Source organism: Gobio gobio (genome assembly GCF_949357685.1).
Source record: "Gobio gobio genome assembly, chromosome: 7".
In the NCBI taxonomy this organism is placed as follows: domain Eukaryota; kingdom Metazoa; phylum Chordata; class Actinopteri; order Cypriniformes; family Gobionidae; genus Gobio; species Gobio gobio.
The window spans coordinates 48,611,496-48,636,974 of NC_137103.1; the positions used below are offsets into that span (position 1 = coordinate 48,611,496).

The window sequence follows — 25,479 nt, forward strand, 5'->3', positions numbered from 1 at the left end:
CCTGGAAATAAACTAAGTTGCATGATTGTGAAACATTTAGAATTCAATTAAGAAATACACAACCGTTCAAACGTTTTTGGGAAGAAATTAATACTTTTATTCAGCAAGGATGCATTACATTGAACAAAAGTGACAGTAAAGACTTTTTCAAAGTTATTATTTCAAATTATTGCGAAGTGTTGGGTAAGTTACTATAAAAAAGTGTAATTAGATTACTGTGCTAATTACTCTCTCTAAAAATTATTGCATTACGTATTACTAATTATGTTCTAAATCCCATATCAACCTGTTGTACAATACAAGGATAGACATGAAACTGCTCTTTTAATTATTTAAAAAAAATAACATAAAATTGCATACATTATTATTGAACTGACCAAAGTATTTAAACTGAGAATTTTATATTAAAAACATACATTTTGTCATTAAACGTTACATTTTGATGTTAATGCTACTAGTGCTTTATATAAAATTGTACTATAGTCTATACAATATTTAATACAATTGCATCAGAAGTAACTGTAAATTACAGAAGTAATCCCTTACTTTACTTTTTCAAGCGCATATTTAAATTACATGTAAATAAAAAAATGCATTCCACCCAACACTGGTTACAAAGGATTTCTAATTCAAACAAATGCTACTTTTTTAAAACTTTCTATTCATCAAAGAATCCCGTGAACAGTATTTGAACTGTTTTCAACATTGAAATTAATAAGATAATTTCTTGAGCAGCAAATCAGCATATTAGAATGATTTTTGAAAGATCATGTGACACTGAAGACTGTATATATTTCAGTAATATTTCATAATATTATGGTTTGACTGTGTTTTTGGTCAAATAAATGCAGAAGAGCAGAAGAGACTTCTTTGAAAAACATGAAAAAATCTTACCGGCCCCAAACAAATTTTTAGGTCCCTAATCTGATTAAAATGGAAAATGTGACTGATTAGTACAAAGGTCAGATGTTACTGCTTCCATTGAAACATAATCTTTGGCTCATTCTCAGATCATGCTGGAGAACAGTTGAGCAAACCTGTAGTGTTCATGCAGATAAAGTGCTGCTGTCATTAGAGGAAAAGTGGAACAAACCAAAAAAAATGTATTCAAATTTGTAATGTAAAATTGAGTATTAAATTGTGAAGAGAGAAGTATTTTCATAAGTGGTCTCAGACATTTGGACCCCCGCTGTAATTCTCCAGCACTTCCTCTGCTCTTATACGAAAGCTGTCTGCCTCTTTTTCTCTCCCGGCTCAATTTTCCCTCTAACACACTCGAATCAATCTCACTCCCCCTTTTCTGTTGAGTAAAACTCCTTGGTTTATTCATAAAGTTTCATCAAAGGGAGCGTGTGGCTGTGTTACTGATGGCTGAACAGCGCCCTCTACAGATCATAAACATATCCTTCACCTTGCTAAAGTTGCCATCTTTTCCTAAATATGTTTGGTGCTGAAACATCATATTGTTCCCGCTAAAACAGCAGATAGATAACGTCATAAATGGACAGATGTGTGCAAACGAATTACCTCGCACTGGCCGCGCAGTCCTGTCTCCTGCAGTCGCGACCAGATGCTCTGTATGCGTCCGGCGTGTTCGGGGTGGATGTTACTGTTTCCACACATGCACTGGTGTTTCTGCATCAGGGTGTCGTACACCAGACCTGTAGGGGCACAAATAGTTATTTTAAGGAGGGATACAAACTAATATAAATATATTTGATTTAATATCCAGTTGCTTAGTTGTTTTCCTTAGTTGTTTAGTTGGTAATCCCATGGCAATGATATCTAATCCAGTGACTGACCGGTGGTAAAGCGAGGTTTGGCTGGTGGTTCCTGCACCACAATGGGAAAGGTCGCTGAGGCTGGGGACGATTGTGCTCTGGACAGGGGCCGATGGCCTGGGAAGGTCACAGACAGTCCGGCCGCCTCCATAGACGCCTGATAGTTTCTCAGCTGATGGATCCTCTGTTGTTCCAAGAGGAGAGCTTGCTGCTCAGAGACAAGAACAGAAGTTTCCCTTAAAATAAATGAACTTTGCAAGTGAATCTGTGGAAACAAACAGGCATATCTTTGGGAGGAAGTTTCATTTGTCATACAAATGAAAATCAAGTGCTTTAGGCTGCCTGCAGTTACACAAATAACCAGCAGGTGGTACTCTATACATTGAAAAACACAGAGGAGAGCGTTTTATGTTAAAAATGCTTCATATTCTGAAAATCAAGGAGAAAGACTTCACTTATGATGTTAAGGTAAGGTAAGAGTGTTTCAATTTAAACTTCACATATCACAATGCATTGCATCCAGCTATTCAAGACTATGTAGGCGGTTAGTGTGAAAAATGCTGCTTTCTAATGAAGGTCTGAAGGCACGAAAGTACATTTGGTTGAGGTAGTTCATTGAAAGAATAAAAATTGTATTTGGGTTGGAAGATGAAAATTATTCATAAATATGCCTTTTACATCACCATTCAAAAGTTTGGGGTTTGCAAGATTGTTTTTGAAAGAAGTCTCTTATGCTCACCAAGGCTGCATTGAATTGATCAAATATAACGAGGGAGAAAAAACAGCAATATTTTGAATTATTATTAGAATCTAAAATAAATGTTTATGATTTGAATACATTTTAAAATGTAATTTATTTCTGTGATCAAAGCTGAATTTTCAGCATTACTCCAGTCTTCGGTGTCACATGATCCTTCAGAAACCATTCTAATATGATGATTTGCTGCTCAATAAACATTTATTATTCTTATCGATGCAAAAAATATATTTTTGTGCAAACTGATTTTTCATGATTCTCTAATGAATAGAAAGTTGACAAGAAATAGAATATTTTGTAATATTATACATTTACTCTCACTTTTGACCAATTTAATGCATTTTAGCTGAATAAAATGATTAATTTCCAAAAAGCAAAAATCTTACTGACCCCAAAAATTTGAACTGTAGTGTATATTTCAGTTTATACTAAGAGTCAAACATTGTAGCATCACATATTTGCTTGGTTATGTTTAAGGGATTAGTTCACTTTAAAATGAACATTTCCTGAGAATTTCCTCACCCCCATCTCATCAAAGATGTTTGTGTCTTTCTTTCTTCAGTCGAAAAGAAATTACATCTTTGAATGAAACATTTCAGGATTTTTCTTCACATAATGGACTTCAATTGCAACCCAAATCAATGCAGTTTCAAAGGAAGGGCTTCAGAGGCTCTGCACGATCCCAGCTGAGGAATAGGGTCTTATCTAGCGAAACATCCGTCATTTTCAAGAAAATATAAACATTTATATACTTTTTAACCTAAATTGCTCATCTTGCGCTGCTCTGCGACACACCACGGATTGCGCAATCCCGTCGGAAAGGTCACGCTAGATGTAGGCGGAAGTACCGCCCCAAGCAAACGTGCGAAGACTAAAACAAACGCCCTTTACAAAAAAAACCTCCATCTCCAACTTCAAAATCGTCCAACATCGTTGTTTAACCTTTTTTTGCTAAAGGGCATTTGTATTAGTCTTCGCACGAGCGCTTTGTAAACACGGGGGCGGTACTTTACATTTAGAAAATGACCAATGGTTTTGCTAGATAAGACCCTATTCCTCAGCTGGGATTGTGCAGAGCCATTTGGAAGCCCTTTAAAACTGCATTGATGTTTAACCTCAAAAAACTGAATTTCTTTTCCACTGAAGAAAGAAAGACATGAACAGCTTGGATGGCATGGGGGTGAGTAAATTATCAGGAAATTAACATTTTGAATTCAACTAATCCTTTATGCCTGCTACAGATGATTTCGGCTGTACTATAAGATCATTACAAATCACACTGTACGACATGGATCTAATGAACTTGGGTACAACATATATGTAGGTTGCATGAGGATGACACCTACTGAATCGTAGGGTACGACGCTAGTTATTATAGAAAAATAAAACGTCATCAGCACGTGCTATTGTGCCCTTGCAAACTTGCAAATGGAGCTTGAGGTAAGTAGTTTTAGCGTTGTGTCACGTTGATTGATACGCAATTTCATGTTGCCGTTTTATTGGCTGGTCAGTAGTGATGGGCAGACAGAGGCTTTGTGAAACACTGAAACAGTTGAAGCAAATGTGACGCATTGTGTCGAAGCTTCAAAACAATTCGATACACGTCTCCATGGCGACCCCTGTGGTCAGAACGGTGTAAATGCAACAAAACAAAAAAACAGGTCAAACATGCATAAAAACACCTTTTACAAATCTATTGCAAATGTTTTATTGAAAGTAAAATCTTTCAAATGCAATTAACTAATCATCTAATAAAATTAAATATTAAGTGTCAATATGTTCTTTTATAGAAATGTTCTTGTTTTGTTTGTTCCATGGATGGCTCCGATAAACAGGCCAATATGAGACTATTAACTACTATTATTCCTTTTAATTATACTAATGTCTAATTAAAACGTCTACAAATGTATAAAACTGATCAGAGATCAGGTAAAACCCAATGAAACACTTGTTCAATGGTTCTCAGTGACCGCTCATGATTCATGGGTTCACAGAGATCATCGCCCCCTAGTAGTGAACCATTAACTTTTCGAAGTGTTTCGAAACAGTGATGACGTAACGAAGCACTGTTTACTGCAGTTTGATACGCGCTCCGAAACAATTGATTCGAAACACAAGATTCGTAAAGCTTCAAAGCTTCATGAAGTAGTGTTTTGAAATTGCCATCACTACTAGTCAGTAGACGTAGGTCGTAGCAGCAAACACACTGAGAGATGATCATGCTAAATTTCTGAAACCTTCAGAAAATTATCGAACGCTATCTTTGGTAGCAAGACCGTGACAATGGCGACGTAGAAACATTAGGCGTTTCTCAATGTCAAGGAAGGATCCTCGGAAGCCAGAATTCCGAGGATGCTACGTCATCGACATTCGTCGAAGGACTGTTCCAATGTCGAGGATCCTCGGAATTTCAACCAAGGTCTGAGTCCTTAGGTCGAAAAATATGCCATATACTGGAAAGGATGCATACGAGTAGCCTTAGCGTTCTCAAATCACCCACAATCGTATGCGCGCAGCTTTGCTATCTTGTTAAAAAAACACAAAATATCGGACGTTGGCGGAGTCGGAGCGTTAACGGGGCAGTATGCTTTCAAGTCTAAGTATTTACGTTACCAAACATTTGTTATAACCGTAATAAATATAAGTAAGGTTTAACGTTTAAATGCCAGTACAAATTACTACCGTATTGATATTATACAAATTACGTTATTGATGGCTAACGGACCTTTTCACTGACGTAATGACGCGTTTCATTTACCTGTTCTCCGAATGCTAAAGAGGAGCCACGCCTAGCCTCTGAAGGAAGTGACTTGGAAGTATGGCGGGCGGGAAGGTCCAAAATTAAGACTACTGATTTGTCTTGGGAAATCACTATGCTATAGTGATTTGCTACTGACTTACCCACTGATAAGCCAGCGGTGGATCTGTATAAGCACTTATCTCACATGGCAGACGACTCACTTTCCTCACACAGCGACTGACTCTCCTCACGCAGCGGGCGACTCACTTTCCTCACAAAGCGACTCACTTTCCTCACCAAGCGACTGACTCTCCTCACGCAGCGGGCGACTCACTTTCCTCACCAAGCGACTGACTCTCCTCACGCAGCGGGCGACTCACTTTCCTCACCAAGCGACTGACTCTCCTCACGCAGCGGGCGACTCACTTTCCTCACCAAGCGACTGACTCTCCTCACGCAGCGGGCGACTCACTTTCCTCACCAAGCGACTGACTCTCCTCACGCAGCGGGCGACTCACTTTCCTCACCAAGCGACTGACTCTCCTCACGCAGCGGGCGACTCACTTTCCTCACCAAGCGACTGACTCTCCTCACGCAGCGGGCGACTCACTTTCCTCACCAAGCGACTGACTCTCCTCACGCGGCGGGCGACTCACTTTCCTCACCAAGCGACTGACTCTCCTCACGCGGCGGGCGACTCACTTTCCTCACCAAGCGACTGACTTTCCTTTCCTCACTCTTGTAGGCCTACAATATTATAATAAAATGTATACCCTTTTCAAACACTGTAATGGTGCAATTAGAAATATACATTCATTAAAGTTTATGAAAAGACATGTTACCTCTCAAACATTCATTCTTATTTTTGTAAGTTTGTTTTTTTACAATCTAATAAAAGTTAATCAGAAAAATAGCTGCTTAATTTCTGAATATTGCTTGATCAAGTAGGCTATTGATCTGAACAGTGTTTATAACAAAGTAAAAAATTAAATAAAAAAAAACATGACACTTAGCTACTAATAAAAATAATTGTAGGATATAGGGCCCACAATTTTGAAAAAATGATGAGGAAATATGGCGCCTTGAAATTATCTGCAGCTTGTCAATAAAAAAACGTCTGTCAAACGAAGGAAGGCCGTTGGAGTTTCCAATACTGAATATCTGAATAAATAAAATGAATGCCATAAAATCACGATTTCATGCAGGATCTTGCTACTCTACAAGTGAAAATCAAAAACAATGCCCTTTGTTAAAATAATTGTATAAATAGCCTATATGTATTAATAGGCCTATGTACTATAATTTTATCTCAGACCAATCCAAATAATAAATAAAGTTGGTTTACTTTAAACCATAAAGCTCTAAACGAATTCTAAAATCGTTAAGACGGCATCAGTTAAGCTAGACTATTTAAAGAAGTTAAATATAGGCATTGTTGCCACAGTTACTTTGAAAAAGTAACTTAGTTACTTTACAGATTACTTGATTTTAAAAGTAACTAAGTTACTTTACAGATTACTTGATTTTAAAAGTAACTAAGTTAGATTACAAGTTACTTTATTAGTTACATTCATCAGTTGCCGACAACACCTCTGCAGCCTCAACATAAAAATGACAACCGTTTTTGCCAACACTAAACATAAAACATGTTACACTACACTAAACATAAAACACTAAACATAAAACCCTAAACATGTTAATGAAAAGGTACAAATTACTTTGTTTTTATTAAATACATTTATGAAAAACAATTTATATTTAATTTTTAATTTATATTTATATATGAATGTAAATAATTATATGGGCCTACACAAATAATATAAAATTACAAGATTTATATTTTATTGTAAACGTAATGTGCAGCTCTGTAAAGGGACAACAAATATATGATCGATCCGTGAGAACAATATATTTTTTATTTTTAATAATCTTTAAGTGCACAAAACTATGAAAATATATGAAACGCTTCAAAACAGAGCGGCAACAAAGCGCTTATGCGCATCCCGGGTGCAGAATGATGCGCTTAAAGCAACATGGAATCAGAGTGTGCAGTGCAGCGCGAGTGCACATTGAAGAGTTCACGGCATAAAGAGAAGATGAGCGTCGAGCCCACAAATCCTAGTCTACTATGTAGCCTATCGGTCCAAACATTCACTGATAATTTGTTTCTTCACAGTTTTTAATTCTGGTTATTGTGCGTGTGATGCTAATTAATAGTCCTTGTGTTGTCAGCGAGCACAACATCTTTCAGAAACCGCAAGATAAACTCCAGGAAGATAAATTATTTTATCAACATATCAAGTATTATAACGGGAATATATCATATGGAGTGAGCTTTACCGTGCTGCTGCTGACTGGAACCGAACGCGACGCGCAGTTTGAATGCTGAACGGAGAATGACAGCTACAGCGGAGGAAAGACATTCAGCTATGGAATGGCTTTAGATGACTTTGTAGGCTACTAGCAAATAATAATATACTAATAATGATTGCTGAAGGATAATGTGACAATATATATTTCTGATGATTATTTAATTATCACGACATGCCTAATCTGAGCAAGTGACTGCCTGTCTTGAGTTTTGTCGACAGACGGAGCGGCCGCCTCGTAATTCTCTATGCAGGAAAACCCCTGCTGAGACAAAACAAGAAAGCAAAAATATATATTTTTACTAAGGAAAATGACAAAAAAAAGTAACTCACAGTGACTTGGATAAGTTACTTTAATCTGATTACTGGTTTGGAAATAGTAACGCGTTAGATTACTCGTTACTGGAAAAAGTGGTCAAATTAGAGTAACGCGTTACTGGCATCACTGAATATAGGTTACACAAATAAGTTAAGGTTACAGCTGCATCTGTCTCTAAGAATTTTTTTTTTTAGTATAGTGTTTGATGTTTTTGATAGATTTGATGTTATTGAAGGCTGAAACCAGAATTAATAACTTTGTTTGAATTATCTGAATGCATGCGTTCTCGGCCACGACACACGACTGGCTTGACTGCATGTTAAGGCATTTGTTAAAGATTGTTGTTATTTGACCGAACATTTTACTGTAGCCTACTTTTTATGGATTCTAAAATGTTACATACAGGACAAATGTATGGAGGACCAGCGTACCATGCACTTAAAATAAAATTAAGAATTAATATATCGATTTAATCATTTTTAAAAAATAAAAACTTATATAAATAAATCACTTTTAAATGGACAAATCAATAGTCATATTTAAAGTTGTTTATTTAATTTGTGTTTTTAAATGTAGTTTAATAAAACAATACATTTACAAAAACATTTTAAATGTAGGCTATAAATAAATAGACACATTTAAAACTGTTTATTTAATTAATGTTTTAAAACATATATTAATAAAACAATAAAAAGAGCATTAATATATCGTTTAAATGCACATTTTAAATCGCTTTAAAAAAAAAACCATTTGGAAAAAGCTTTTGTCTCTCTATTTCCCAAGTGTTTTGCCAAACACTTTTCTTTTATTGATCACACATGAACTGACATTTACCAAAAATGTGAGAATGGGTTGTGTTTTATGTCATATTTAATTGTATTACAATGATAATCATATATATATGCACACTTGTTGTCTGACACACATATTAATATGTTTAATATATACATATTATATAATAGCCTATGTATAATATACATACATAAAATAAATATTTTTTAATTTATATCTCGTTTTGTTATAAATATAGAAATTCAGTGAAGATAATCAATGTAGGCCCTACGCGTTGCCTGAACCACAGTGGCTATGAATATGTAAACGAATAGCCTAATAATGAAAATATACATAGCGTGCCAATATAAATAGTGACTAACACGACCCATTAACCAGTAGTTACTTCACTGACCTGACCTGCAAAAATCCTGATTTATAAAAAGGTAACATGATCTCTGATCTGACAAAAATCACCACACCCTACATAGCAACTAAGAACCACTATCCACTTAATTGACAAGTTTTCTTAAAATATTAGCCATGTCAGCCATAGGAGGCTACTTGCATAATGTTTTATGCACAATAACAATAGACATAGATATACATAGATGACATGAAAGATGACGGCCTACATTTATTAAATTTATAAATGTAAAAAATGCCATGAAAATCAATTAGGCTACAGAACACTGACTGGAATATTGGTTCAGATTCAGAACAAATTACATTTGTGTCACAAAAATGATAAAGTTTACTGAATGTAGTTTGTTATTGCACCATTACAGTGTTTGAAAAGGGTATACATTTTATTATAATATTGTAGGCCTACAAGAGTGAGGAAAGGAAAGTCAGTCGCTTGGTGAGGAAAGTGAGTCGCCCGCCGCGTGAGGAGAGTCAGTCGCTTGGTGAGGAAAGTGAGTCGCTTTGTGAGGAAAGTGAGTCGCCCGCTGCGTGAGGAGAGTCAGTCGCTGTGTGAGGAAAGTGAGTCGCCCGCCGCGTGAGGAGAGTCAGTCGCTTGGTGAGGAAAGTGAGTCGCCCGCTGCGTGAGGAGAGTCAGTCGCTGTGTGAGGAAAGTGAGTCGCCCGCTGCGTGAGGAGAGTCAGTCGCTTGGTGAGGAAAGTGACTCGCCCGCTGCGTGAGGAGAGTCAGTCGCTTGGTGAGGAAAGTGAGTCGCCCGCTGCGTGAGGAGAGTCAGTCGCTTGGTGAGGAAAGTGAGTCGCCCGCTGCGTGAGGAGAGTCAGTCGCTTGGTGAGGAAAGTGAGTCGCCCGCTGCGTGAGGAGAGTCAGTCGCTGTGTGAGGAAAGTGAGTCGCCCGCCGCGTGAGGTGAGTCAGTCGTCTGCCATGTGAGATAAGTGCTTATACAGATCCACCGCTGGCTTATCAGTGGGTAAGTCAGTAGCAAATCACTATAGCATAGTGATTTCCCAAGACAAATCAGTAGTCTTAATTTTGGACCTTCCCGCCCGCCATATGGAAGGACCAGTCCTGCAGAGGAAGTATCCTTGACATTGAGAAACACCTACTGTTTAAGGAGCCACGACCACAGAAATCGCCACAACTGATCATCTTTCATCCGTTTTCACCCAAAATCGTACAAGCGTACCAGGCATAAAGCTCACTTGAGTTTATCCCTGTGTATTATACAGTACGTGGTGTTATGGTGCCTTAGAAGCTGGTGTGAAACCTTAGAAAGTTCCTTCATACATAAGCACTGGCAGCCATCCTCAGTTTCGAACAACAGCTTTACTTAGCTGATGAATATTTCAGTTTGATTGCAGGAACATGCAGAGGGTTTCAAACCCCTGCTGCCCATTAAGAAGAAAACAAGCTGGACCTAAATGATCTCGTCGAGCACAAGTGCCCACCTCCTGTTCATTTAAAAAGCACTGATTAAGCGCCGAGGACCTGTGGTTGCATTAAAGAGTTATGAATAGTAAAAGAAAAATACACTTGTTTTTCAAGGAGTGCACAAATAAACTCAGATTGAGCATTTCATGTTAATAAAAAACACTTTTATTCAACTGTACTGCTTGTGCACTGATGAAACAGGCATATGCTGTTTGCACAGCCGTTTAGGGGAGAGCACGGCACAACCTAACGTGGGGTTAGTTATAACACGCACGGTTTAACACTTTCCGCACATGCCAGGATGACGAAACTTAGCGTATTTACTAGTTGCCATAACACTATATAGAGAAAAAATTGTGCCAAAATTTAAAAAACTTTTATATCACTGAACATTTATTTAACCATAGCAAAAGTAAGTTTATTTTTCATCTCTGTTTTTTGTGTTTATTTAAAATAAGACAAATCTGATATTATTTTAATCTTATATCTGTTATTTTAGAGTTGAGATCGTTCTTTAATGCTGATCTAACCAGCAGAAGACACAAGCCGGGGTTAAATCCCAGTTGTGCAGGTGGGGCATGTTGTCACACTGCCTTACAATTAGGGATGGGGGTATCGATATGAAGTATCGATATATCGATACTAATGTGAGCAGCGAAAAGTATCGGTACTCAAATAAAAATATCGATACTAAGGTTTTTTTTTTACCAGTAATTTTGTTTATTTAAAAAGATTATTTAATGCATACAGTACAAATAACCTATGTAACAGAATAGTTGTGTAGTACAGAACTATTTTCCTGCTCACTTGCAAGGCAGAACCAATCAATCACAGAGCGTTCGGTCACTGATGACACTGTATTCAAACAGAGCGGCGTTTTCCAAAAGTATCATAAGAAACCACTGATGCTTGTGGAAATGCAGCCCAGAACAATGCTCATCAGAAGACAGAAAAAACATTTTATGAGTTATTTCACAATAAACTAATTGAAATTGCAACCTACATGGTTTGTGCAATTACACTCTTTAAATGTTATGTTAAACGTTGATATTGATCATGGTCTATTCTGTAACTAATGTTAAAATAAATCATACACAGTCAGAATAAAAAAGTTACATTTTATGGGTGCAACGTCCTGTCACTGGCAGTCCCTTACGAAAAGAACCATGGTTTTACAACAGTGACTGTAGTTCAGCTATAGTATTTGTAGATTTCCATGGTTACCACTACAAGTAAACATATTTTAACCATGTGTAAAAAAAAACAAAAAAAAAACAGATCTAATAAATAGCAATTAGGCGTATGGAAGGTTAAAATGCCTTTCAAATATAAATGTTAAGTGGGTATCTTTACCCACTTTAGTCTTAGTAATTTTAATAATTTAATTAATTGAATCATTTGAAAGTTCAGTTTAGAAATATCGTATCGGTATCGGTGATACTGGCCTTGAAAGTATCGGTATCGTATCGAAAACAAAATAAGTGGTCTCGCCCATCCCTAGTTACAATGAGCCCCTATTAGAAATATGCTATTATATTCTATACTTTTATTCATTCTTTTTAGAAACTATGAGAAAAAGGTGAATAATGACTAAGAGTCTATGTTCAGAATTATTATTAGTTTAATTATTATTATTTTTTTTAACTATGCTGTATAGCTTTATTTAGCGAGTAATGCTTAAAAAATGCCATTATTTTATTTTAAAAAAGTTAATAATTGTATTTTATTGACAAAGTATTTTAGTTTGTCATGGATATTTTTTGATTATATCACATAACATTTTAAGCTGTAATTTGGTCATGTTACAATGTGCCCCTCACATGTAACAACGTACCCCACCTATGGGGCATGTTGTCACATTTCACTTCCATTCTTTCGGGGTAAATCAAGAAAAAAAGTATACACTGTATTAATGAAACAAAACCACATAATTGTACTAGACATGTGTGAAATTACAAATACTCTGAACCCTAAGTGGATTTACACAAACTGAGAAAATCAAAAAGCGTTAGATTGTGCCCCGCTCTCCTCTACAATTGCTCTTTTTTTATTTGACAAACTCCCATTATTGTTTTTTAGAAGATTTAAGTAAAAATAGAAGCATGTCTTCAGCTGAGTAAGAGCTAGAAAGACAGTTTCTTGTTGGTACAGATCATTCTTGATCATTGGTTATTAACCCATTTTTTCACCGACAGGGTGCTTTGTTTCCATACAGGAGCCTGTTGCTGCCCTCTTCTGGTGCTCAATGTGTTTGTGACATTCAAAGAAACACCATTTATTGTGTATTTCTACATTCTCAAGAGCGACGGACATGGCCTTATATCGTCCTGCAGCTGTCTGTCTGTTTCATTATCCTCACTAGAGTGACCGGCTGTACTGCATTTTGCGGGAAAGTCCCAAAATTGGGAGCTTTGCCCCGCGTCCTGCAAGATGTAAGATGTGTCCTGCAAATCAATAATGTCTGTATTATCTAGTTTTCTTCCCTTAATTACAATACCACAATAAAAATGTACAAAAAAAACCTTTAAAAATCCATTGCCGCTGCCGTCAACAAGCAGGAAAAATAACCGACCAACGCATTTCGTAGAGGGTTTTTACTGCGGGGATGTAGCAAAGAAACCAGTGTGGATCTCATCAAAAGTGAACTTCTGGGGAAGGTTATATACAGCTACACCAGCCAAGACTGAACAAGAACATCCTGTTCAAAACTGACAGATCCAAAAAGCATACAACTGAATCTGGTAAAATGCATTTAATCTTTGTGTAGAACATAACTTAGTCTGTACTTATGGAAACTTATTTTAGTATCAAATGTAATTTTACCTAATAGACTGTTATTCAGATTGTTAGGGCTGGGCATTGACACAAATTTCACGATTCAATTTCGATTTTGAAGCATTTCATAAACACTTGTTTCCATGACGGATTTATTCAAACATACAAGAGCTGGTTAGGTAAAAATACAATGAATATGTAATTTAGTGCATATATTTAGCAAAATGCTCCTCTTTAGAATACAGTTTTCTAGCTGACTATCAAGCTATTGATATTGAATAGGTTTTCTGAGGTAAATGTAGAGTTCAGTTTACAAACTGTTTTATTGACTTCTTTCCGCGGTTAAAACACTGATTGAGCGATTACATGAGACATGATACATTCAGTGGCTACAGCCTTCTATCATGACACATTAATCCTCTGGTGCTGTTGGGTCACAAATTAAAAAAATTTTTTTTTTTACTTCATCCGAATGGTACGAAACTTGGTAAAAGTTTTGGCAATTGCTGTGTGAAAATAGCAAATTCATGGACATGATTCAAAAAAGTGAAATGGTCCTGAGAAAAAAAAGTAGCACGCATTGTTTGCGGTCAAAAATAACAGCATTGGAAATGAATGGGAGACGAATTTCATCTAGTGGAAGCGTTTGGTGCCGCGCCCAAACAAAATCTACTGAAAGCTCATTTTTCGAGATATCAACCTCAAATTTGGAACACAGCTTGTTTAGATTTATGGCTTTGATTTTGTATTTTTGTGCAGTTTTTATAAAAATAAATAAAAAACTTTTTTTCACATCAGCAATAATCTGCCAATGTCGTCTTTACAAAGAGACCAAACTTCAAAGCATTCAAAATTTAATTGGAAATTTCATTTTCAGGTTCATGCTCAAAAAGTGAATAAATGGATTATAATTTAGTACCATAAAATCCCCTCAAAATACAAAATATTAAATAAAAAAAAAAAAAAAATATCGAACTAAAACATAGTACAATAATTTAATTGAAATGAAAACGATTTTTGGTACGAGTTTTGACTGGCACACGAACCGCACCAGAGGGTTAAAGAGCAGCAATTTATTGAATGGGAGGCACGCTACAAATAAATGAAGTTAATGAAGTTTTGTTTACCAATCGATATTGGTTTATCAAAATGGGAATTAATTCAAATCGATCAATATTTTCTGCAAAGCCCTACATTTCTAGACTGGGTAAACCCAGCCCGAACTGCCGGCGATTTGATTTCGCCCTGCAGCTCAGGCTGGAAACCTGTACATATTTTTATCCTGCTTCTGTTACAAATTTGCAGGGACCAATCACAAACCGACTAATCCACCTGGCGCACTATTGGCAGGTTTAACACAATGACGGAAAGAGAAGCGATGGATCGTTGGTCTGATTGGTTGCAGGACTATCCAATTTCGTACAGAGTCATTTGAACTATGCCCGTTGATCACGCCTCTTGTGGTCTGATTGGTTATTGATTTATCACGCCTCTTGTGCAGAAAAAATATAGAGCAGACTCCCCAGACTAATGTTCAATATTAAAAGATTGTAGCCTGACAAGCCAGACCCACATCAAGATGTTGGGTCTGGGAACTCACCATTGGTAGGGCTCAATCCGAGGGGCAGGAAAAAACGGTTGTCTTTTAAATTCCATCTGCACGCAGTAAGATAGCGCTACAACCAACCAGAGCAACGAAGAAGGTGAAGCGGAGCTAGTTGATAGATTAAACTTTTCTAGGCTAAAAAGATTGAGCTTGGTTTGGTGATAACCAGACAACTAAATTTCATTATGTTAAGTCAACTGAATAGGTCCTGTGGGATAATTGACATTGTATCACTCGAATCTCAGAAAGCTGAGTGCCAGTCACAGAGCCAATGGTTACAAGTAACAAAGCTTGCTGGCGATTTAAAGCATGTTATAACCCAGCAAATAGGCTTTCCCGCTAATGGAAATCAATATTTAAATAGCATTAAATGCATCTCTCTCCCATGTGTCCTACATTGTCCCGCAAAATCACATATGCTGTCCAGTCTAATTCTCACCTGTCTGAAGAGCAGCTCTTCCTCAGCTTGTCTCTCCCTCTCATGGAACTCTTCATCTTGTTCATCCGGAGGTTCCTGTTTGATAATGACCCCGTGGGGAAGACCCTCCATGGAGTCGCCCAGCCCCTGGTGCTCCCTCAGCTCCTCTTCCGTCTCCTCCGGGTGGCTCTCGTGCTGTCGGCCCGGCTCGTTCGGCTTAGCCATCATCTGAGAGAGGTGGAGGAACACATCATCAATTAATCTGACCAATCAGACTTCTACAGATTAATCATTTTATTAGAGAGCACATAAAATGTGTATTCAAACAGTGTCAGGGAATAACTACCTAAAATGAGCAATGCTACTAAATTATACACTGCTGTTCAAAAGTTTGGGGTCAGTAAAATATTTTTTTCCTCCTTTTACTTTTATGCAGCAAGGACGCATTAAATTACAACAGTAAAGATATTATAATGTTACATAAGAATTATATCTGAAATAAATTATGTTCGTCTAAATGTTCTATTCATCAAAGAATCCTGATTTCTTTTTATTACATTTTCCACAAAAATGTTAAGCAGCACAACAGTTTTCAACAACATTGATGATAATAATAATAAATGAAGATTTCTTGAGCAGCAAATCATCATAGTAGAATGATTTCTGAAGGATCATGTGACACTGAAGACAGGTGTAATGATGCTGAAAATTCAGCTTTGACATCACAACAATAAATTACATTTTTAAATGTATTAAAATTAGTGCTGGGGAAAAAATGTATCGTGATTAGTCACATTACATGCATATATATTTAAGAAAAATATGTTATATTTTAATAAAAATATATATATTTACGCTAAATTAAATATATACAGTATATACATGCAAATATTTCTTAAATATATACATGCATGCATAATAATTATACACAGCACACACATATATTATGTTAACACCAACTTTTATTTTGGATGCCATTAATCACGATTAATTTTTCTCCAGTACTAATTAAATTAGAAAACCATTATTTTAAATTGTAATAATATTTCACAATATCACTGTTTTTACTGTATTTTTGTTCAAATAATTTAAGCCTTGGTGAGCAGAAGAGACTTCTATTAAAACATCAAAAATCTTACAGAGCCCAAACATTTTAAATTGTACTGTAAAAAAGGTTGTGAAATTTGAATAACAAAATAGGATTCATAAGACAATGACTTCAGAACACATCTGCAACACACACAAAGAACTTCTGCACAGAGTTAAAGCTACATTTGCATTAAATAACATTCTTGGAACAAAAGAAACTGTCCTCTTGGCTCAAGTTCATGCTGTGACAGCTGTGTCTAACCCTGTCACCGTGGCAATGACAGCTCTAGCTCCGCCCTCACCCCGCGCACACACACACACACACACACACACACACACACACACACACACACACACACACGCACTCGAGTCGGGTAAAAACACAGGCCCCTGGCACTGTGCCGAGGGAACATAATTGACGTCAGAGCGCTCTGCAATTGCCTCATCCGTGTGCTTCATTCCAAACAAGCTTTTTAATATTCTCCTCTTTGCTTTCCTATCCCTTCCTCACCACAACTACATCTCTCCCTTCAGCTTAGTGAACATGTTCATGTCATTTCTTTGTAAAAGGAATCAGCCAAAGCCAAAATGACAGGAATGATCCAAAACTTGGGGACACGCATCATAAATTTCCTCACAAGCATGACATGATTTTAAACGTCTAGTTGCCACAGATTTATTCATACTAGATGCCATTTGAAAGCCTAAAAACTTTCCAAAAACATCTCCCAGGTCTTTTAGTCATAAAAGTTCAATAATTAAGCCTAGAACATTTTCGGTTGTTCACAAAGCTAGACTTTCAGTCAGTGTTAGCAGCTCAGCACACAAACTTTGGCAGGTATGGCGTGGGTCATGAATATTAAGTGAATTGAATTCTGTCATCATTTGCCCACCCTCATGTCGTTCCACTAGTAAACAATGGTAAGCAAAAGCTGTCAAGCTGAAAAAGGGACAAAAAGCACCGTAAAGGTAGTCTTATATTTTGAATGAGGAAAACACAGAAATTAAGGCATTATTCAGTGTATAGAACACGACGGATGTTCAAATCTGTGTTCACGCTGTCGCTGAGCCAGAGAGAGCAGTTGGCCATCTATGAAGCAGCTTCACAAACAGTCTTTTCAACCACACAGTATCATTATTTCTGTCTTGCAATAATTCAGAATATTATATAACAGAAATACTGGGATAGAAGTCTATACTTCGAATTTAAACACTGATGTCTAAGGCAGCGACCAAAATAGAGCAAATCGCCTTTTGAAAGTAAACTGACTCTTCAAATATAAATATTGTATCAACTATATTGTTACGGCACTAGGTGGCGACAAGTGACTGTTAAAAATGTATTTGTCATTGAATCATTCACTCAAGAGATTCGTTCAAAAATGCTGATTCATCCAGTAATGAAACAAGTCTTTATGAGTGGGTCATTGAATCATTCAAACCGATTTTTAAATAGACTGCAGTAATAAACATATTGTCAGAACCTCTAGTAAAGTACATGTTAGTTTGTTTAGTTGTCTGTTCAGAAATGTGGGAGAATCGTGATCTCTATTTGAAACACAAATTAGGGATTCTCAATTTATCCAGAATCGTGCAGCTCTAATTCACTACAGTGAACTACAGTGTAGGGGATGATTTGCAGTGCATTTTAATTTATTGTTATTTTTTATTTCTTACACTATTTTTACACAAAACACAGACATTTGATGCAGTTTCACTCACCGCCTGCTGTTTTGAATCATGACCGGGAACAAACAAACACACTTGCAGAACTTTGTTGCTACTCCGGAAAAACAAACTGCATCCACTGTTCCTTAACACTGGGTTATTTGGGAAGCTGAACAAGGTTATCTTTCCCTCACAACCAGAAACACACTTCTTTAGTGACATTGTTGATTCCATGGTTGATTCGTGCCCATACAAGGAATTCCGCCCTTCATGACGTCATACAGGGCCATACCCGGAAAAAAAACTTTCTGAAACGTATTCAAATCCTGAAGGAGTTTATTTAGAACAGAAATACTCCGTCATACGTCCAACTCATTTTTTGAAACGTTGGTCATGTTTAGCATGAGAGTCCAACTCTTTAACAGTGCATGAGTCAGAATGCCCCACCAGTTTAACATTTTACCATGTTTAAATCCATTTAGCATATTTTTCTCTAAATGCATTGTATAAAATGCAAACATTAAGGCCACAGATTTCATGAACTGGACCTTCTTTGATATGCAGAAAACCACAAGCACAGATTCACAACATATGCCTTTTCACATCTCCACTGCGAACATCTAAAACACAAGAATGGAGGCAAATCTAAACAGTGCAAATGCTTGGGAAGCATTAAATTCCTCTGACATCTGCTGAGCAAAGAGGCAGTATTCCCGGAAGCCCAGAGTGTAGCGCTGAGGTGATCCACACCCAGTGATCTCATTCGGACATGTTTGTGTGCAGGCATGGATTAACCCCATAACTAATCTATAATGCACATTTGCAGTGGTGGGAGAGCACAGGCATTAGAAACAAACCAAAAGCCCTGTAGGATAAAGAGCCAACACTACTAATCTCTACAGACTTCACCACACACTCCATGAGCAAACATGAGGAGGAATAAAATGGGGCGGTTATAGAGCACAGCAAGTGTTTTTCCTCATTCATTCTTTTCCCATAGGGATTTAAAATCCTTCAATGAAGTTCATGAAGCAAATCAACAAGCTCTGACATAAATTACCAACTTCATTCATTACATTTCAAACTTCGTTCTGATTCAAAAAATAATATAACAAATACATGAAAATACAGACATTTAGTTTATGAATTAATGAATTGCTCATTCCATCAAGCATTTTTATATTAATACTTTAAAATATTGATTTATAGTTATTGATTCTAAGTATAAAAAAACATTTTAAATTCATTTGCAAAATACATATATAGATTTATATAAGCAACTCAAGTATGTAGTAGACAAGCAATTTTAATAATTTTCCAGCAAAAGAATTTAAGATGGAAAAAAAAATTGAGAATTCTTTTTTTGTAAAATACACTTCAGTTAAAAAGTTTAGGTCAGTTTTTTTTATATATATATATATATATATATATATATATATATATATATATATATATATATATATATATATATATATATATATATATATATATATATATATATATATATATATATATATATATATATATATATATATATATATATATATATATATATATATATATAAAATGAATTAATACTTTTATTCAGCAAGGATGCATTGAATTGATAAAAAGCAAGTTATACAATGTTACAAAATATTCTATTTCTAATAAATGCTGTTGTTTTGAATTTTCGATTTAACAAAGAATCCTGAAAATAATGTATCACGGACTCCACAAAAATATCCAGTTACATAAAAAGTGACTTAAGTGACTAAATAATAATATAATAATAATAATAATAATAATAATAATAATAATACATGGTTTTTTTGCAGCAAATCAGCATATTAGAATGATTTCTGAAAGATCATGTGACACTGAAGACTGGAGTAATGATGCTGAAAAATCAGCTTTGCATCATAGGAATAAATTACATTTTAAAATATATATTTAAATATAAAAGTTATTTTAAACTGTAATAATATCTATGTATTTTGGATCATATAAATGTAGAGAATTCTTTCAAAAACAATAAAAATCTTACCGCCTCAAAACTTTTGCTAGTGGTCGTGCATATATTGTGTGAATATTTTTTATTTACTTTTTTTGTTGTAAAATGTAAAGAATTTTTTATTTTTTATTTTTTTAAATCCAAATCTTTTGAGGTGGGACCAGCAGACAAAATCGCTTCTTAAATGTAATTAATTTCACAGAATTCCACATTTCCCCCAAAATTCAGCACAGAAAATGCCAGTCCATGCATAGATTCAGCCTGGGTCTGCTCATGACTGCAGTCCCACGTACACACAAACACACTAGCAGAATGCTTCCGGTCTGACCATATAAGGAATGCACATCCTGTGGGTTGCCATGGTGATGAAGGGAGCTAAAGACAGACAGAGTTTGTACCTTGCTGATGTGAAGCTGCTGCTGTTGGAACTGTTGCTTGTGTTTTTCTAGGAACTGCTGGTGTTGCTGTTGAACCACCAGCTGCTGCAGCGCCTGGGCATTCTGGGGCAGGGGGGCCGACTGCGTGCGTCCGAGGGGCCGATGCTGCCGGAGCTTATGGATGGGATGGGACTGCAGGGGCACGCCACCCAGGCCTGGGGACACAACACATGGGCTTTGGGTTACACAGCAGATTCTAGTTAGCACTTAGCCATGAACTAATTAACACCTTCGCCTGCTTTTGTTCTCAGGGGGTGAAGTTTCCTCAACACACGACTGAAGATTTAAGCGCATCTCCATCTTATCTTTAGACGGCATGCCCATGGTTCGCTTATGAAGCATCTAGTGCATCTTGCGATGACTTTTTAAAGTGTAACGATTTCAAGCTTAAATATGCGTAATAAAATACAATCATTTTATATTTATTAGTGCTTTCAAATCGATTAATCACGATTAATCACATCCAAAATAAAAGTTCATGTTTACATATGTGTATATATTTTGAACTTTCTATTCATCAAAGAAATCCTGGGGGGAAAAAACTGTTTTCAACACTGATAAAATTGAAAAAACTTCATCATAAATCATCATATTAGAATGATTTCTGAAGGATCGTGTGACACTGAAGACACTGAAAGCTTTGATCACAGAAATAATTTATATTTTAAAATACACTCAAACAGAAAGCAATTAATGTAAATTGTAATAATATTTCACAATATTACAGTTTTTTTTATCAAATAAATGCAGGTTTTGTGAACAGGAGAGAATTCTTTTAAAAACATAAATTACTTTTGAATGGCAGTGTGTGTACGTATTAGGGCTGTCAAAGTTAACGCGTTATGCATGCAATTCTCTCTTCTTTTTTTTTTTTTTTACATATTTCACGCAGCATCAGTTTTTTTCCTTCATCCTTTAGTATATTATGATGATATCATTCATTCAACTGCTTTTAAACCACTCAAGCACGATAAGATGAAAAAAAAAAACTTAAATCTGTACTAGCGTACAATATACAATATAAGAGTGCACTATTATGTAATATTAATAATAATATTATTATGTTATTATTATTTTAAATGTCATTATTAACATATTATTTTATTATATTATATTATTTATTATATTATATTAAAAATACAAGATAAGAGTGCACTATTGTATTTCAAAATACCGGCAAAGACGATCTGATTGGCTGCCGCCTGCGTTGGTGCTTGAAAAGTTGAAAATTATGTCCACTTTGGTAAGTATCCACCTTGTAAGCACAGGCTTAAATGAGTTAAACGAAGTCTTAAATGAAGTCTTAAATGACCGTAAAGAGTTGTGAGGCCATGGGATGTGTGTCAGATTCACATCATGTGCTTTAGATCTTAAAGTGACAGCAGCTTTATGCTGCGTTCACACCAAACGTGAATAGAGCGTCAAAATCGCGTCTACCGCGTCTAGTTTCACGCGCGAACATTCTGAATGCATTGGCGCGTCCGCGGCGTTCAAGGCACTCCAGGAGAAATATGTCATAAAACATCACTCTGCCTCTTTTCATTTTCATTAAAAATATATATTAAACATTAATAGCCACACAAATGTGGTCCAACTCCTAGATTATCTTCACTGCATGTATATTTAAATATCCTTAAAAAATAAAGTTATGAAACTTCTCTTTGCCCTCAGTCAAAACAATTTGGCAGACAACAAAGTATAGATTCATGACACCCAAAGATCGCCCGTTAGATCTACACAAGATGCACCACTACAGAGACATCAGAGCCAGCGGCAAACGGCAGAAGGACTAGCCGAGGAAAGGCTGCTCTCGCCGGGGTTATGAGCGGTGATTGCCCGGTGATTGCCTGGATCTCACAACTCCAAAAACACAAGATTATTTTTTTTAAATAGGCGCTCTCTGTATAAATAAACCACAGATTTGAGCTTTAAACAACCACATTCTCACCTGAAAAAGTCTTAAAACTACATTTTGTGACACAATAGTACTATTTTTAATTTATGCAGGGTTTCTCATCACGTCACTTTACCACGTGACAGCAGCAAGCAGGCTCCTGATTGGTTAACGCGGCGCGAATTGACGCCAAAGTTCAAATTTTTGAACTCGGGCGTCAGACGCAAATTCGCTTCAAACGCGTGAATGCACAAAAGCACCACTCGCGTGTAATGTGCGTATCGCGCAAGCCGCTCAATTCGCGTCCAATTCGCGCAAACTGGATGCACGAATGAGGAGGATTTGCGTCCTTCGCGCCGCGCGAAACGCGCCTTCAGCGCCGCGGGACCTCCAGACGCGCGTCAACGTGCCTTTCCATTGACTTAACATTGAAATCACTCGCGGCAGACGCTCTATTCGCGTTTGGTGTGAACGCAGCATAATAAACCTGCTCTGCTGTGATGTCTGTCATTAATGCAAATCAAAGAAGAAAAGACAGAGAGAAAATCACTCACTGCTCTTGACTAAATAACGTTTGTAGACTGTGAAGTGTTTGAAAACGTTATTGAATTTCTGGATATTTCCTGTTAGATCAAATGTTTAAAATACACTGTCTTAAATAAAAAATATATTAAAAACTTAAATGTTAGGTGCGATTATTTCGTTTTCTTTTTAATTGATTGACAGCTCTTAGATCACCGGAAACATATAAAAAAAAAACATATTTTAAGTTATTGCGTCACTCTGCTAAAGACACACTCTCTGTCCCTCCCAGTGTCTTGAAACTTTCTGTTTGTACACTTCCTGTGCACCGCATTTGCTCGTCTCCCTGACAACAGTGGGCGGAGAAAAGGTTAGCTCTTTAACGTGATGGTCTATGATGGCACAAATCATTAGTCAGAATTGACTGCGCCAGTGAGGCGTCTCCCTCTCTCATCCTCAGGATAAGTATTGACCTCTTCTTATTGCCAGCCTCCTCTCCCGTCTCTCGTGAAGCCGTTCCTGGCACATCAGGAGGCTAATTAACACCGCCTATGACTAATTTGATTAAAATGAGCCTTCTTTAGTGCGTATCGGAGGAAATTGAATCCAATTTATAAAGGACGCTGCATAACCTATGCTGGACTAATTACAACCAATAAATGCATGACATCCGCAGGGAGAACGGAGTGTGACGCATTATGATCCTGCGATGCCCCGGGGCACCTGCCTGTTTGGAGGCCCCCCTTTGCTGCAATTTTGAGATTATAATGTGCAAATAATGGGAAATTATGTCACAAATGAGAGAAATATTTGTGTATTACGAGAATCAACAAACCATGCGAATAATACATTTAAGCAATACAACACTCAAGAGATTAATTATTAAATAAAATGTTTTTCCCAAAATGGGAGCAAGCAGCGGTGTAAAGTGTGTCAGATGCTTTAGGGTAAGCTGTGCCAATGTGAACTTTTCCTTCAAAATGCATTGGACCTGCTGAAAAATTTCAAACAGGACCAAACCTCATTCCTTTCTAAGAACAAATAAGAACGTTTCTTTACTGAAGAAGCTACATCAGAATCACAACATTTTATATTTCCTACAACCTAAAACATCAGCTCAAATGTAGAATAATGCCATCGTCTGTTCAATAAAGGATCTTTTTTATAAAACATAAATAAAAAAAAATCTTATTTTGCTAAAAATAAAAACCACAAACAAACAAACAAACAAATAAATCAAAATGAAAACATTTCGAATATTAACATTTAGATGGCTGGCTTTTTAAGAAAATGTAAATAATAGCTAATAAAATAAAAATTTGAAACATCATTGCGCATTTTCATATCGTACTTTTAAAATAAATAAATAATTTGAAATGAACAAATTTTGAATATTACATGTTGCATGCCTAGTTTACAGATATCGAAGAAAGGGTGAATAATGACAAGTAAAATAAAACTTTGAAACATAATAACGCATTGCTATATTGTATATGTAATATAAATAAATAAACAAACTGAAGTTAAAATATGTTAGAATATTAAACTTTACATCGTATTCGTTTACAGATACCTTGAAAATGTGAAAAAGGCTAATAAAATGTATTTTAATACTTTGAAATACAATAGTGCACTCTTATCTTGTATTTTTAATATAATATAATAAAAGAAAATGTTAATAATGTAAAATAAAACATTAAACAAAAGTGGACTCTTATATTGTATTTTTAATAGATAGGTAGACAGGTGACACAGACAGACAGACAGACAGACAGACAGACAGACAGACAGACAGACAGACAGACAGACAGACAGACAGACAGACAGACAGACAGACAGACAGACAGACAGACAGACAGACAGACAGACAGACAGACAGACAGACAGACAGACAGACAGACAGATAGATAGATAGATAGATAGATAGATAGATAGATAGATAGATAGATAGATAGATAGATAGATAGATAGATAGATAGATAGATAGATAGATAGATAGATAGATAGTAGTTTTGGTTTTAAAGTACAAGGCAATATATTCTATGGTGATATGTTCTAGACAATCTCTTCTCATTTCAGTTGACAGCTGATGTTCTGAAAAATAATGCATACATTTTTTTTTCTTTTATCAGAGACAACAGTCGCCGCTCACCCTATCTCTGCAGGTAAAAGGTGTCTTGGTAACATCAATATTGATGATTATGACTGAGACTGACCTGCGACCAGGGAGTTCTGTGCGGCTGACTGCTCCAGAAGCACCATATGCTGGAGGAGAGTGTTGTGTGCCGAGCCGCCCTCCCGCTCTAAGTTGGAGGCAGCCAGGTAAGAAGGCAGGTGGGCTCCTGGCATGAACGGAGTGGTTATGGGTATTCCTGGCTGTAAGCCTGACACAGCCATTCTGTCACCATCCTGCTGGCCAGATGCCATCTATGTGAATAGAGAGAGAGAGATCATAAGCCAAAAAGAATCCAGGGCAAAGAAGAGAGGA

At 36.4% G+C, this 25,479-nt stretch overlaps 1 protein-coding gene across 1 annotated transcript in view; it reads right to left on the bottom strand.

The window, feature by feature from the left end:
• The window catches only part of hdac4 (histone deacetylase 4), a 293,108-nt gene that overhangs the window by 71,280 nt on the left and 196,349 nt on the right, over nt 1–25,479 (bottom strand). The window contains exons 11-15 of the mRNA XM_079822512.1: nt 25,208–25,418; nt 20,537–20,730; nt 15,410–15,616; nt 1,803–1,989; nt 1,528–1,661 (exon numbers count right to left, since the gene is read on the bottom strand). Of these exons, the coding sequence (XP_079678638.1) occupies nt 1,528–1,661; nt 1,803–1,989; nt 15,410–15,616; nt 20,537–20,730; nt 25,208–25,418 (933 nt within the window). The remainder of the gene's footprint in view (nt 1–1,527; nt 1,662–1,802; nt 1,990–15,409; nt 15,617–20,536; nt 20,731–25,207; nt 25,419–25,479) is intronic.